Source organism: Nerophis lumbriciformis, linkage group LG16 (assembly GCF_033978685.3).
Source record: "Nerophis lumbriciformis linkage group LG16, RoL_Nlum_v2.1, whole genome shotgun sequence".
Classification (NCBI taxonomy): Eukaryota; Metazoa; Chordata; class Actinopteri; order Syngnathiformes; family Syngnathidae; genus Nerophis; species Nerophis lumbriciformis.
The window spans coordinates 9,609,599-9,624,598 of NC_084563.2; the positions used below are offsets into that span (position 1 = coordinate 9,609,599).

At 40.6% G+C, this 15,000-nt stretch overlaps 1 protein-coding gene across 1 annotated transcript in view; it reads left to right on the forward strand.

Moving 5' to 3' along the window:
* The window catches only part of egf (epidermal growth factor), a 52,432-nt gene that overhangs the window by 22,006 nt on the left and 15,426 nt on the right, over positions 1 to 15,000 (forward strand). The window contains exons 8-16 of the mRNA XM_061976596.1: positions 1,234 to 1,356; positions 1,468 to 1,593; positions 1,662 to 1,798; positions 4,511 to 4,668; positions 4,738 to 4,842; positions 4,924 to 5,141; positions 5,264 to 5,431; positions 5,507 to 5,641; positions 10,430 to 10,555. Coding sequence (XP_061832580.1) covers positions 1,234 to 1,356; positions 1,468 to 1,593; positions 1,662 to 1,798; positions 4,511 to 4,668; positions 4,738 to 4,842; positions 4,924 to 5,141; positions 5,264 to 5,431; positions 5,507 to 5,641; positions 10,430 to 10,555 — 1,296 coding nt within the window. The remainder of the gene's footprint in view (positions 1 to 1,233; positions 1,357 to 1,467; positions 1,594 to 1,661; positions 1,799 to 4,510; positions 4,669 to 4,737; positions 4,843 to 4,923; positions 5,142 to 5,263; positions 5,432 to 5,506; positions 5,642 to 10,429; positions 10,556 to 15,000) is intronic.

A 15,000-nucleotide genomic window follows, 5' to 3' on the forward strand; every position in this document is an offset into this window, starting at 1 on the left:
AAATACTATAATTAGGTTATACAAACCCCGTCTCCATATGAGTTGGGAAATTGTTTTAGATGTAAATATAAATGGAATACAATGATTTGCAAATCATTTTCAACCCTTATCCAGTTGAATATGTTACAAAGACAACATATTTGATGTCCAAACTGATAAACATTTTTTTTTTTTTTGCAAATAATCATTAACTTTAGAATTTGATGCCAGCAACACGTGACAAAGAAGTTGGGAAAGGTGGCAATACATACTGATAACGTTGAGGAATGCTCATCAAAGACTTATTTGGAACATCCCACAGGTGAACAGGCAAATTGGGAACAGGTGGGTGCCATGATTGGGTACAAAAGTAGATTCCATGAAATGCGCAGTCATTCACAAACAAGGATGGGGCGAGGGTCACCACTTTGTCAACAAATGCGTGAGAAAATTGTTGAACAGTTTAAGAAAAACCTTTCTCAGCTATTGCAAGGAATTTAGGGATTTCACCATCTACGGTCCGTAATATCATCAAAGGGTTCGGAGAATCTGGAGAAATCACTGCACGTAAAGCAGCTAAGCCCGTGACCTTCGATCCCTCGGGCTGTACTGCATCAACAAGCGACATCAGTGTGTAAAGGATATCACCACATGGGCTCAGGAACACTTCAGAAACCCACTGGCAGTAACTACAGTCTGTCACTACATCTGTAAGTGCAAGTTAAAACTCTTCTATGCAAGGCGAAACCCGTTTATCAACAACACCCAGAAACTCCGTCGGCTTCGCTGGGCCTGAGCTCATCTAAGAGGGACTGATACAAATGACTTGTTGTTTCTGCTGATATCGAACTGATATCAGATCGGGACACTTTGCATTGAAAGGCAATAGAAGTATACGACAGACAGGAATTAGTCTGACATTTTTATCATAGAAGAGAAATATAGCAATGCCTTTTTTAAAGTATATTTTCCGGAACTGAACACGTGACAAGATGTAATCGCCCTGTGAGCGAATGCTTGACTCCCACCGTGCGACTTTCCCCCCGCCACACTTTCACCTATTTCGATAGGATTACAGCGGACTTCATGCAGGGATTTTACTCGAGCGGAACATAAGGAGCTTGTTGCCAATTGGACAGGCAACACACGCGCTCACATGTACTCGGTGTATTTTTAGCAACCTTAATGAAGTGCTAGTTTGGCCCGCTTGTGATTTTTTTTTTTTCCCCCCCTTCGAATCCTTCTTTAAATCAGAGATCACAGCCTGTGAAGGCGGCGCCACAGAGTGTGGTCACGGTTGCCTGGCAACAGACGAGGGTCCTGCGTGCGTTTGCCCGAAAGGGTCTGTATTGCAGGAGGACGGGCAGACCTGTACAGGTACGCACTTTCTGAATAACGCATCAATACAAGAAGTTGTATTTTGAATTAAGCGCTAAAAAAATAAAAAAATAAACAGAAACAACTCAAGTGTTATTTGTGTTGTTGCAGGCTGCACGTCTGCAGACAGAGGGGGCTGCAGTCAGCTGTGCACACCAGTAGCAGCCACTAGGTGGCAGTGTGCGTGCCTGCCAGGCTACCAGCTCCATCAAGACAACAAGCAGTGCATTGCCTCAGGTGAGTCATACTCTTATCATCACTTGCTGTAAACAAGTAAACACTCATGTTTTTATCTTCCCTAACAGGACCACCACCGTATCTGCTCGTCGCCAGTCTGGTGGGCGTGTACCGGTTAAATACCGACGGCACTGAGGGTCATGTCATTGCCGAGGAGCCCAGAGGAGCGATCGTATCTTTGGACTATGACCCCGTGCACAACAATGTAAGAACGACTCCTATAATATTTTCTATCTTTGCAGTATTTGAAAAACACAGTAAATCAGAGCGCTTCATATGACATGCAACCGCAAATGTATTCCCAGCTCAATCCTGCTCCGTCACTGGTAGTGTTAGTCTTGCAGGGGACAGGTGTGATCCCCAGTTGTGTCGGATATGTTTGCAAATTTACGTTAATTTGGTTAGGGTTGTTATTTCGAACTACAAAAATAAACAATTTCACAGTTTATTTCCCAGTCGTTTGTTTTAGTACAAAAAATGCATGTTTGATTTAAAAAATGATAAGACTTGTTTTCATGAATGAAAAAAGGGTGAAAAAAAATTGTAATGGGGGGGGGCCGCCGTCAAATAAAATTCTGCATCCGGCCCCAATTTAGCCAGGTGCAGCCCTGTACTATCAGGGGTGTCCAAACTTTTTCCACTATAGGTCGTATACTTAAAAATCAAAGGATGCGAAGGAACACGATATTTGTATATAATTCTCTGAAAAGGAAATACTAATATATATTTTTAATACATTTTAAATGTATAAGCTTTGTTTCAAAAGATGGAAGATTTTTCTCTTTAAATCGTGCCTTTTTGCTCTATTTTTCACCAATTTCTGCATTAGTTTTTATCATTTTATTTCTGAATAGAAAAACTAATGTATATTTTCAAATATATAGGCTTTGTTTTAAAATACCAACATTTGTATCTATAAAGTGTACCTTTTTGCTGTATATTTTCACCCATTTTTGCATTTGTTTTTATCATTTTATTTCTACACTGATATTTTCATATACATTTCTGAAAATAAAAATTAATATATATTTTTAAATGTATAAGCTGTTTTAAAGTATCAAGCTTTTTATCTACATATGGTACCTTTTTGATACATTTTTCATCCATTTTGCATTTGTTTTTATAATTTTATTTCCGGGGAACACTGATATTTTTATATACATTTCTGAAAAAAAACAAAAAATAGGAGTATATTTTAAAATGTATAAGCTTTGTTTTAAAATATCCAGCTTTTTCTCTTTAATGTGTGCCTTTTTGCTCTATTTTTCAACCATTTTTGGATAATTTTTTTTTACCATTTTATTTTGGCAGAACACTGTATACTCTGTATACATTTCTGAAAAGGAAAAACTAATGTATTTTAATATATATATATATATATATATATATATATATAAGCTTTGTCACAAAATATTCAGCTTTTTCTCTTTCGTGTGCGCCTTTTTGCTCTATTTTTTTGCCAATTTTTGCATTTGTTTTTATAATTTTATTTTGGCAGAACACTGATAAGTGTATATACATTTCTGAAAATTAAAAACAATTAAAAACTAGGAGTATCTTTTAAAATGTATAAGCTTTGTTTTAAAACATCAAGCTGTTTAAATTGTGTTTTTTTTTGTTGCTCAATTTTTCACCCATTTTTGCATTGTTTTTTATAATTTTATGTTGACACTATTTTTATATACATTTCTGAAAAGGAAAAACTAATGTATTCTAAAAAATATATATATATAAGCTTTGTCACAAAATATTCAGCTTTTTCTATTTAATGTGTGTCTTTTTGCTCTATTTTTCACCCATTTTTGCATTGCTTTTTATCATTTTATTTTGACACTATTTTTATATACATTTCTGAAAAGGAAAAACTAATGCATTTAAAAAATATATAGAATATAATATATCTTTATTGTCATTGTACATTGTACAATGAAATTGTAAGCAAAACTATCCATCCATCCATTTTCTACCTCTTGTCCCTTTCGGGGTCACGGGGGGGTGCTGTAGCCTATCTCAGCTGCATTCGGGCGGAAGGCGGTGTACACCCTGGACAAGTCGCCACCTCATCGCATGGACTTTTGGCAATTTAGTGTATATAAAGATTTGTATTTACCACATTAATAATTTATACAAACTGTAAATATAAAAAAAGCTAGTTGTGAAAAATGAGCTGGAATTCCACAAGAAAAAGGTCGCAACTTGGAATGTTGGCAGTATTGTAATACAAGTCGTCATTTTACTCAACGCAAGTCAAAATGTTACAAGGAAAACTAAACATTTGTGCAATATTATGACAAAAGTTGGATTTTTACTCAATAACAGTCGCAGTTTTACAAGAAAAGCTCAAAATTTTGGCAATTTTATGAAAAGAGTCGCAAATTTACTCGACAAAAGTCACAATTTCATAAGAAAACTTTCAAATGTTGGCAATAATAATCTGAATTTTACTCAAAACTAATTTAGTGCAAATTCATAACACATAAAAACATCAATAAATAGATAAAAATACATAAAAATAGCAAGCACACAGCTCACATGCCCAGTCATTATTGTCGTCTTGTGTTCAGCGACACTATATAAGCTTTGTCACAAAATATTCAGCTTTTTCTCTTTAATTTGAGTCTTTTTGCTCTATTTTTCAACCATATTTGCATTTGTTTACTATTTTATTTCTATGTGCAAATAAAGCAAACTATGAACATCCCTGCGGTTTATGAGCTCAAATGTTCAGTTGACATGTGGGGATATAGCGACACCTAGTGGACAATTCTAATAAATCAATGATCTGTGCTTGTTTTTACACAAATAGGTTCAGTTTTGTTTACTATTAGAGGGCTGGCATTTCCCAAAAATATACTTTGTGTAACATTTCTAGATGTCAATAGACTTCACTTGTATGTCTTTTAATGCATTTTAAAAGGTATACTTTGCCAGCACTTCCCAGAAGACAATTGAACGGATCGATATGAACGGTGGGTCGAGAAGAAGTCTCGTCTCTGAAGGTCTGGGCCTGAACAACAGACTGGCTTTGGACTGGATCAATCGCAAACTGTACTGGACTGTGACAAGGTCTACCAGGTGCCTTACGTGTTTGTATTGAGGTGTGAATTCAGTTCTTATTAATATGACGTGGTTTTCCACTTGCAGCCAGTCATCAGTGGTCAGCAGTACCTTGGATGGACTCAACAGAACAACTCTTCTGAGTGATGGACTTGACCAACCCACATCGATCGCAGTCCATCCTCTGGAAAAGTCAGTTTGACAACTTTTCTTCTGTCTTTTTAAAAGAAAAAAAATATATACTGTATATCTACACTCGGTGTCTTTTTTGAGGAAGTTGTTCTGGACGGATATTGGACTACACCCGAAGGTGGAATCGTCTAATCTCGACGGGACGGATCGCGCGGTGATCGCAAGCACCGACCTTGTGTCGCCCGGAGGTCTGACGGTCGACTTCACGGAGGACCGCCTGTTCTGGTGCGACGGGACAAGGGTGGAGACGTCCGCGCTGGATGGTTCTGACCGACGGATCCTGTTAGAGAACCAAGTAGGTGAGGTTTTCTCGACTTCCCTCTAGCTGACGGTGTCGATCAAAAAATAAATCATCACCATCCTTGACATGGATAATATTAGTGTGTACCTAATGTGATATCACTGGCCTCCTTTTTCCCAGGCCGGCCCTTCGACTTGGCCGTGTTTGAGGACAGGTTGTGGGTGGTGGACAGGGAGCACCAGCAGCTAACGAGCGTGCACAAGAGGACCGGGAGGGAGCTGCGACATCTCCATGGTAACCTGCTCCAACCCGCGTCCGTGACGGTGGTGCATCCGCTTGCCAAACCAGGTACTGCGAGACAACAGAGAGCGGTTTCATAGACCGGAATACACAACTCGATCTAATCTACGACCTTCTGTTCAGGTGCAGATGTTTGCCTGCACCAAAATGGAGGCTGCGCCCAGCTGTGTGAAAGCAGGCTGGGATTCGTCCACTGCTCCTGTCCGTCACATTTCACGCTGGCAGCTGATAGGAAAAGTTGCTCGCCGAAAGCAGCTGGTTAGTTTTTATCATACCCTCACGGCCTTTGGCACATCAATAGTTCCGTGGTTGATACCACGAACACACCAGTGCCGTTCAGGCCCGGCCCTAACCAATCTGGCGCCCTAGGCAAGATTTTAGGTGGCGCCCCCCCCCCCCCCCCCCCCCCCCCTCACAAGAAACCGAATAGCTTTATCTTTGACCTTTTTTTTTTTTACTTACAACTATACCCAATATATAAAGGGGTGGACAAGTGACTATTACCTGCAGGGCAAACATTAGCTAACCAGAAGGCAATAACAATGTAAACAAAAAACACCTGCTTAAAAGATCTAATACCTGAGGAATGTAAGGTGGGAGTACAGTAATTACCTAACGTTACATTATTATTTTCCATAACAATTTAGCCCCCTCCACAATATTAACCCGACGTTAAAACAGAACTAGCTATTTATTGATTAGCAAATGCCGAATCATGTAACATTAGCTTAATGCTAAAAAGCCAGGTTACTATCACATTCTGTAACAGACAAATAATTTCATGTAGGCTAACGTTACCTACCTGCTACCTCTGTCTTTTCTTGTTTCTACTCCTCTTCTTTTCTCTTTTTTCTTCCTTGGGCACCTGACAGTTTTGGCCGTTTTGACATCTTGTGTTGATTTTTTGATGTGGTGACGTCCAAAAAGAGTCATGATACGGGAAGGGGGGGGGGGGGGTCGTAATGTTGTAACAAATAATATTTCTATTAAATAGGCTTTACCTTGCATTTTAATTAACGTGGGATTATTTTTTGTATTTAGAAATAATAGTACCAACTTTCTTTTTTTTTTTTTTTTTTTTCTCCAACATTTGTGGCACTGGCGTGGCGCCCCCTGATGGACGGCGCCCTTAGCATTTGCCTATACGGCCTATGCCACGGGCCGGCCCTGGTTCCGTTCATAGTTGGCCAGAAGTCAACATTAGCTTTTTATCGCCGCTGTGAAATAATCCAACCCACTTTATTTATATACAGGGTTCGTACACCTTTTCCATAGCCAAATTCAAGCACTTTTTTAAAGACTTTCAAGATCAATTTTCCAGTTTTTCCAGTACCCTTCAAAAAGCCGAAAACCAGTGTGAATCAATCCAGAGCCTTATTGTTTGAGGTCACCAAATGCTGTCTGGAGAAAAAACAGGGAAAATCTGCTAAAACCTAAGCCTAACATTGAAGCAGCAGTTATCATTAACTGAATAGAGTATAAGAATGAGCCGAAATTTTTGAATGAAAGAAACTGCTGTTCTAAATGTGTCCACTAGATGCCGCAATAGCAATTCTTTGCATCTTTGTAGATGATGCTACATATGTAAAAAAAAATATATAAAATTATGTTAGTGCACCCGTCGAGGAAAATGAACAAACTACTTAAGTAACATCCTGTAATTTGACTTTGATATTATTTTTTATCCTCATTGATTTGATTGATAGGGCAGCACGGTGGGCGAGGGGTTAGTGCATCTGCCTCACAATACGAAGGTCCTGAGTAGTTTTGGGTTCAATCCCGGGCTCGGGATCTTTCTGTGTGGAGTTTGCATGTTCTCCCCGTGACTGCGTGGGTTCCCTCCGGGTACTCCGGCTTCCTCCCACTTCCAAAGACATGCACCTGGGGATAAGTTGATTGGCAACACTAAATTGGCCCTAGTGTGTGAATGTGAGTGTGAATGTTGTCTGTCTATCTGTGTTGGCCCTGCGATGAGATGGCGACTTGTCCAGGGTGTACCCCGCCTTCCGCCCGATTGTAGCTGAGATAGGCTCCAGCGCCCCCCGCGACCCCAAAAGGGAATAAGCGGTAGAAAATGGATGGATGGATGGATGAATGGAGCATAGAAAATGAAGCAGTGTGACTATTCAATGTCATTGGTGTTTGCAAACGTGTCTCCATTTGTGTTGTTTTTCACATTTCTTGTTCTTTTTCTTACTTACAGCACTCAATGACATCCAACAGCACGGATTGATTCACACCGCATTTGTGCTTGTCAACTGCATAATGTGATGTAAATCAGTGTTTTTCAACCACTGTGCTGCGGCACACTAGTGTACCGTGAGATACAGTCTGGTGTGCCGTGGGAGATTGTGTAATTTCACCTAATTGGGTTAAAAATATTTTTTGCAAACCAGTAATTATAATCCACAAATGTGCCGTTGTTGAGTGTCTGTGCTGTCTAGAGCTCGGCAGAGTAACCGTGTAATACTCTTCCATATCAGCAGGTAGCTAATTGCTTTGTAGATGTCGGGAACATGGTTTGTCGTGATCACAATATGCAGACGACAACGGGAGGCAATGACAGGTAAAAAAGGTATCTAATGCTTAAACCAAAAATAAACAAAAAGCAAGTGCTGCTAAGAAAAGGCATTGAAGCTTAGGGAAAGCTATGCAGAACGAAGCTAAAACTGAACTGGCTGCGAAGTAAACAAGAACAGAATGCTGGACGACAGCAAAGACTTAGAGCATGTGGAGCAGCAGACGGCGTCCACAAAGTGCATCCGTACATGACATGACAATCAACAACAAAATAGGAGCGCAAGACAAGAACTAAAACACTACACACAGGAAAACAGCAAAAAACTCCAAATAAGTCAGGGTGTGATGTGACAGGTGGTGACAGTACACCTACTTTGAGACAAGAGCTATAGTTATGCATGCTTGGTTATGGTTTGAATTCATATCCAACAATTGCGAGAACAACTTTTTGTCGTCAATATCGGCTGCTGAGTTTCATTTTTTCATGTTTTCTGCTGGTGGTGTGCCTCGAGATTTTTTCAATGAAAAAAATGTGCCTTGGCTCAGAAAAGGTTGAAAAACACTGATGTAAATACACGCACCCTCAAAATGTCAATTTTACTCATTTATTAACAAAACGGTTACACATTAATATAAGGATAATAAAATAAAGGAAAATATTTTGTTTGTTTCACAACACCTCAGTCACCTTCCATGAAGCAATTCTAGCCTTATAACTGTGGCTATGATAACAAATGAATAAAAGGATAATAAAATAAAAGGTATAAGCATATCTAGTCTAATAACTGTGGCTATGATAACAAATCGATTTTTAGTTGAGGGAAGTTCTTAACATTATAATGTATCATTGACAAACGCTCGCTTTTTTCCTTTATAGCTCGTAATAACTGTTCCTAATTAACATGTCATCCAGCGCTGATCTCACAGTCTAGGTCTAGCATGTACCAAACGGTTAGAAAATAAAACTTTAGCTAATGTTAGTTAACTTGCAAGGCTAGTAATCTCTTAGGCTTACCTTTCACATCATTAGGAAAAGCGGGATTTCCTTTTTGCACACTTTGCAGCAGGCTACACCTGAATTTGGTCCACGTTTTATCCAAAAATTGTAATTGTCATTTTCCATCCAATGTTCATTAAAACGACAACCTCCCTGCACGATGGACCGATGCACCACTGTCCTCTTGGGGGCGACACAGAGCCGCATATACATGACAACAACCTAATGTAAGGGCTCGCGCAAAGCCAACAGATCAAGCGTGTAGCTTTCATTTTTAAATAAACAGTGTTGGCTCTGAGAATGTAACTTGTTTGCTTTAACTGAGGTAGCCAGAGAAGTTAAGTAGACAGCCAAAATAATGGAGCAAAACATACAACGAACCATGTTGGATTTCCTTTTTGCACACTTTGCAGCAGGCTACACCTGGATTTGGTCCATGTTTTATCCAAAGTTTGTATTTGTCATTTTCCATCCAATGTTCATGTAAGGAAGTCGCTTCCTGGCAGTCCCACTGTCAGACACGGCACAGGAGTCCAACGTGCAGGTTTAACAAGGTTTTTAATGATCGTATGTTTTTATGCAAAGTTTTCTCTCTCAGAACGTGACTTTTCAGTCACTCTCCAAACTTCCTCTCCCTCCTGCACCCGGCCGCTCACTCTTAAAGACAACAGATGATTAGGTTAACACGTACCACCTGTGAAATGTAATCACCTGCCAGCACATGCCCCGCCCCTGCCCGATGGTGCTGGTCTTCAGCACCACGGACAGCGGCGCTGACTTTTACACCTAAAACAACAACCTCCTGGCACCACTGTCCTCTTGGTATATACAACTCTGGCATGACAACAACCTAATGTAAGGGCTCGTGCAAAGACACCAGATCAAGCGTGTAGCTTTCATTTTTAAGGAAACTTATTTTTTTTTTTTTCCATTTTATAATTAGCCCATTGAGTCAGACTGCCGAGAAATATGATGAACATTTCCAAGCGTTTATAAGCACTTCACCCCAAATTCAAGGACTTTCAAAATCTTGAAAACACAACATTAAAATCCAAGCAATTTCAAGGTTTTTAAGCACCCGTACAAACCCTGATACTTGTCCACAGGCATTGCCTGGTCTGTTGTCTTTGTGGAACTCATATTGAGTGAGCAAACTGGACAAAACACAAAAAAGGCACACACGCTGAAGCGCTGAGAAGTGACTAGTAGGGAACTGCGCAGGAAAGTGACGTGCAGGGCTCCGCCTTTCCAAAATTGCTGCGCCCTGCTTTTTGCTATGCAGGTTTGACACACAAAGTTTGGACACCCCTGATCTAAAAGTTCATAAATCAAAAAGTTTGCTAATAGAGGGGTTCATAAATCGAGGTTCCACTGTATTGTAGTCTGTCCAACCATTGTGTCCCGCGACCATATCAAGTGTCATCCATCACAAAACCTGTATTCACACTACAGGTTTTGATCATCAATGCACTTTCAACACAGCCTTACAAGTGTGCAAAGAATCTAACCAACGGTTGATTCCTTTCTAGAACATGCAAACGACGAGCTGGCTAATCCAACAACGCTACCGAACAACACCACACTCAACGATGAGAGCACACCTCACACTTATGCGGATGTGGAGCCGCGGTCGTTCACAGACAACATGGTCTCAGGTATGTTCTGAATCTAAAATGAGGTGTCTCCCTCTGTCAGACCAGCATGAACTATAGTCGCCTTGTTTTTAATGGTGATCTGTTCGATCGGTGGTAAGGCCTTCAACGTTGAGCTGCAGTAACATCTTCAATGTTCCACCTCAACAACATGGAAGCAGCCCATGAGATGAACATCATGGTGGATAATGCCCGGTTACAGTCCCAGCCCGTTACCACGTACCTCGGTGTGAAGCTTGACAGAACACTGACATTCAAACAACACCTGGACAGTGCCAAGGCAAAGACACATGCCCGTGCCGCCCTAATACGCCGCCTAGCCAGTATATTTGGTTAGTACTTATTTTTGTAGTCAGCCTGACCTAAACCTAAGTAGGTTTATGTGTTAAAAAATATATTTCTTTGTGATGATCACATGGTTTGATATCATTTGACAAGGTTGTTAACCTGTTTAACTGTAAATAGGTGAGATATATTTATTGAATATGATTAAAATCAAGAGTAAAATGACTAATTTACTGTTAATATTTGAGTGGGCCCCGGGTGACCCTGTAGAGGAAAAGTTGGGCCCCAGGGTCAAAAAGGTTATGAACCCCTGCTTTAACCCATAAACATGTTTATTGTGGGTGTAAATCTTATAACGATCTGATTCCGATACTTAGGGTGATGATTAGATTCAGAATGGATTTTTGATTCTTGATTTTGGTATAATAATTATATAATGTTTCCTTTTAGTTGCACGGAGATGGCCCAAAAACGTCTTTTTAACAGTAGATTATTAAAATATATATATATATATATATATATATATATATATATATATATATATATATATATATATATGTCTTAATAAGGTTATCCAAAAAATAGTGCTCGATACCGTAGTAGAGCGCAATATATGTATGTGTGGGAAAAAAAAATCACAAGACTATTTCATCTCTACAGGCCTGTTTCATGAGAGGGGGTACCCTCAATCATCAGGAGATTTTAATGGGAGCATTCGCATACCATGGTTTATATAGGGCACAGAGTGGGTGGGTACAGGCTGGCGTAGGGGCGTGGTGATTGGCTCATGTGCTACCTAGGAGGTGTTTCCGTCTGTGGCGGCATGCTGATACAATTTCGCTGCGCTTGTTGAGGGATGACAGGTCTGGACGGTATATAATAAACAGTTTCTCTTTCAAGCATAGGTTGCATCTTTTATTACCACTATTGTAAGGTGTGCTGGATGCAAGAATTTGCCATGTTATTGAATATTCAACATTATTGTCTTTGAGGTCCCAAATGTGTTTGCTGAGTTCTGTGGTATTCCGCAGGTTTTGGTTCCTGAAAGAAGCCTTGTGATTGTTCCATCTGGTTTTAAACTCTCCCTCGGTTAATCCTACATATGTGTCGGATGTGTTAATGTCCTTGCGTGTTACCTTAGATTGGTAAACAACTGATGTTTGTAAGCACCCCCCGTTGAGAGGGCAATCAGGTTTCTTGCGGCAGTTGCAGCCTTTGTTGGTTTTGGGGTCGCTCTGTCCGGGGGCCGACAGCTCATTTGCAATTGTTTTGTTGTGGTTTGAGATAATTTGTCGTATATTGTTCATACAGCTGTAGCTCAATTTAATGTTGTTCTTGTTGAATACTTTTCTTAGGGTGTTGCCTTTGGGGAAGTGTTTGTCAATCAGAGTGAGGAATTTGTGGCCAATGTTAGTTGAGACGTTTTTGCTGTATGGGGGGTTGTACCAGATGATGTTGTTTCGTTTTGTTCTTTTTTGGTTGGTTTCCTGGCGTGGGTTCATAGGTGAGGGTGAAATTGTATCCGCTTTCATCAAGGGCTTTTTGGTACGGGGGGGTTGCTTGGTCAAATTCAGCTTTGCTGGATGACAGCATCGATAGCCTTTTATTAATTCCGGTAGGTATTCTTTTCGTGGTGGTGGGTGGGTGGTTGCTGTCATGGTGCACGTATTGGAGTGTTGTGTTGGATTTCGTGAATGGTTGGTAGCTGTTATTTCTTAGGTTGAAAGTGACGTCGAGGGAGTTGACGGTTTGCTTGTTGGCTTCAATCGTGATCCGTAGGCCGTTCTCTTTGAAAATTTGGCATATGCGCTTCTTGGTATTCTCGCTGCTCCTTGGCGAGGCACGACACACTGCCAGTCCGTCATCACGGTAAATACCAAGGTTCAGGTTGAGGCTAGCAAGCTGGGAGAGGAGGAAACTCCCAACGAGTTCACACGTTTCTGCTCCGTCAAAACTTCCCATAGTGACGTCAAATGTTGAGTTGTTCTTTTTTTGCCATGGTGTATTGTTGTGGATGAGTATGGAGTTTTTTGCGTGGATGATGATGTTTCTTTCGTTGCCTGTGATTGAGTCGTAGTCTGAGGCGAAGTCTAGTGCTTGAGTCAGTAGGTCTTGCGTGATGGAAGGGTAAAATTCTTCGATATCGAAGGAGATAAAGTTGTGCTGTTGTTTGTCTTGGATGTTGTTGAACCATTTGATTACTGCTGCTGTATTTCTCCATTGGTTGAGTGGTGTTTTGTCCTTGATTTTTGTGTTGACTCTGTCCAGGATTATTTTGCTGATTTTTCCTATTTCAGATTTAGTTGGGTTTATTAGTCGGCATGTTGGGTTATTTGCGAAGTTGGGTTTGTGGTACTTCAATGTGATGAAGGCTTCCTTGTTGGCTGTGGCGTCCACCCTGTCCTCAATGTCCAGTTCAGCCGCAATCCTTTTATTTTCCAGGTGGATGTTCTGTAAAGTGTTGGGTTGTGCTTTTTTGTATGATTTGGTGATGCTTCTGTCCAGTAAGGTGTTATGTTCTGGTATGTCCATTCTGTAGAAGTTTGTGGTTTTATCGGCAGCTATGATGAGGTTGTTTACTTTCTTGATGCGCTCCTTGTCATTTTTCAGTTTGGTGAGGAGTGGGTTGCGGACTGGCTTGAATTTGACTGATTGTATCATTTTGAGCATGTCGTTCTCAAAATCCTTTAGTTCCTCAACTGTGGGTGGGTTCTTGGTAGATTTGAATCCGTAAGTTTTCTTCTGCGTTCCTTTTGTTTCAGGGTGGAGGAAAAAAGTGCTTTCCACCGCATCCTTCTTAGGAAGTGTTCCGTCTTTTCTATGAGCCTTAGCCTGTAGTCATTCTGCGCGGGTATGGGAATGTTCTTCGTGGAGTAGTCGATGTTGAATTTTTCCATTTCTGATCGTCGTACAGTGCTCAACAAATGTCAATTTGGAGCGGAATATATGTCTTAATAAGGTTATCCAAAAAATAGTTCTCGATACCGTAGTAGAGCGCAATATATGTATGTGTGGGAAAAAAATCACAAGACTACTTCATCTCTACAGGCCTGTTTCATGAGGGGTTCCCTCAATCATCAGGAGATTTTAATGGGAGCATTCACATACCATGGTTTATATAGGGCACAGAGTGGGTGGGTACAGGCTGGCGTAGGGGCGTGGTGATATGCTCATGTGTTACCTAGGAGGTGTTTCCGTCTGTGGCGGCATGCTGATACAATTTCGCTGCACTTGTTGAGGGATGACAGGTCTGGACGGTATATAATAAACAGTTTCTCTTTCAAGCATAGGTTGCATCTTTTATTACCACTATTGTAAGGTGCGCTGGATGCAAGAATTTGCCATGTTATTGAATATTCAACATTATTGTCTTTGAGGTCCCAAATGTGTTTGCTGAGTTCTGTGGTATTCCGCAGGTTTTGGTTCCTGAAAGAAGCCTTGTGATTGTTCCATCTGGTTTTAAACTCTCCCTCGGTTAATCCTACATATGTGTCGGATGTGTTAATGTCCTTGCGTGTTACCTTAGATTGGTAGACAACTGATGTTTTTAAGCACCCCCCGTTGAGAGGGCAATCAGGTTTCTTGCGGCAGTTGCAGCCTTTGTTGGTTTTGGGGTCGCTCTGTCCGGGGGCCGACGGCTCATTTGCAATTGTTTTGTTGTGGTTTGAGATAATTTGTCGTATATTGTTCATACAGCTGTAGCTCAATTTAATGTTGTTCTTGTTGAATACTTTTCTTAGGGTGTTGCCTTTGGGGAAGTGTTTGTCAATCAGACTGAGGAATTTGTGGCCAATGTTAGTTGAGACGTTTTTGCTGTATGGGGGGTTGTACCAGATGATGTTGTTTCGTTTTCTGTTCTTTTTTGGTTGGTTTCCTGGCGTGGGTTCATAGGTGAGGGTGAAATTGTATCCGCTTTCATCAAGGGCTTTTTGGTACGGGGGGGTTGCTTGGTCAAATTCAGCTTTGCTAGATGACAGCATCGATAGCCTTTTATTAATTCCGGTAGGTATTCTTTTCGTGGTGGTGGGTAATGCATGTCTTTTTAAAAGTAAATGTCAGAACACAGCCTGTTACACAGCATCATGAAGCAGTTGGCAGGGTGGTGTTTCTGGCTACAATCTATCTATAATAATGTTTACTTACAAAAACTCCATTGTTAAAGG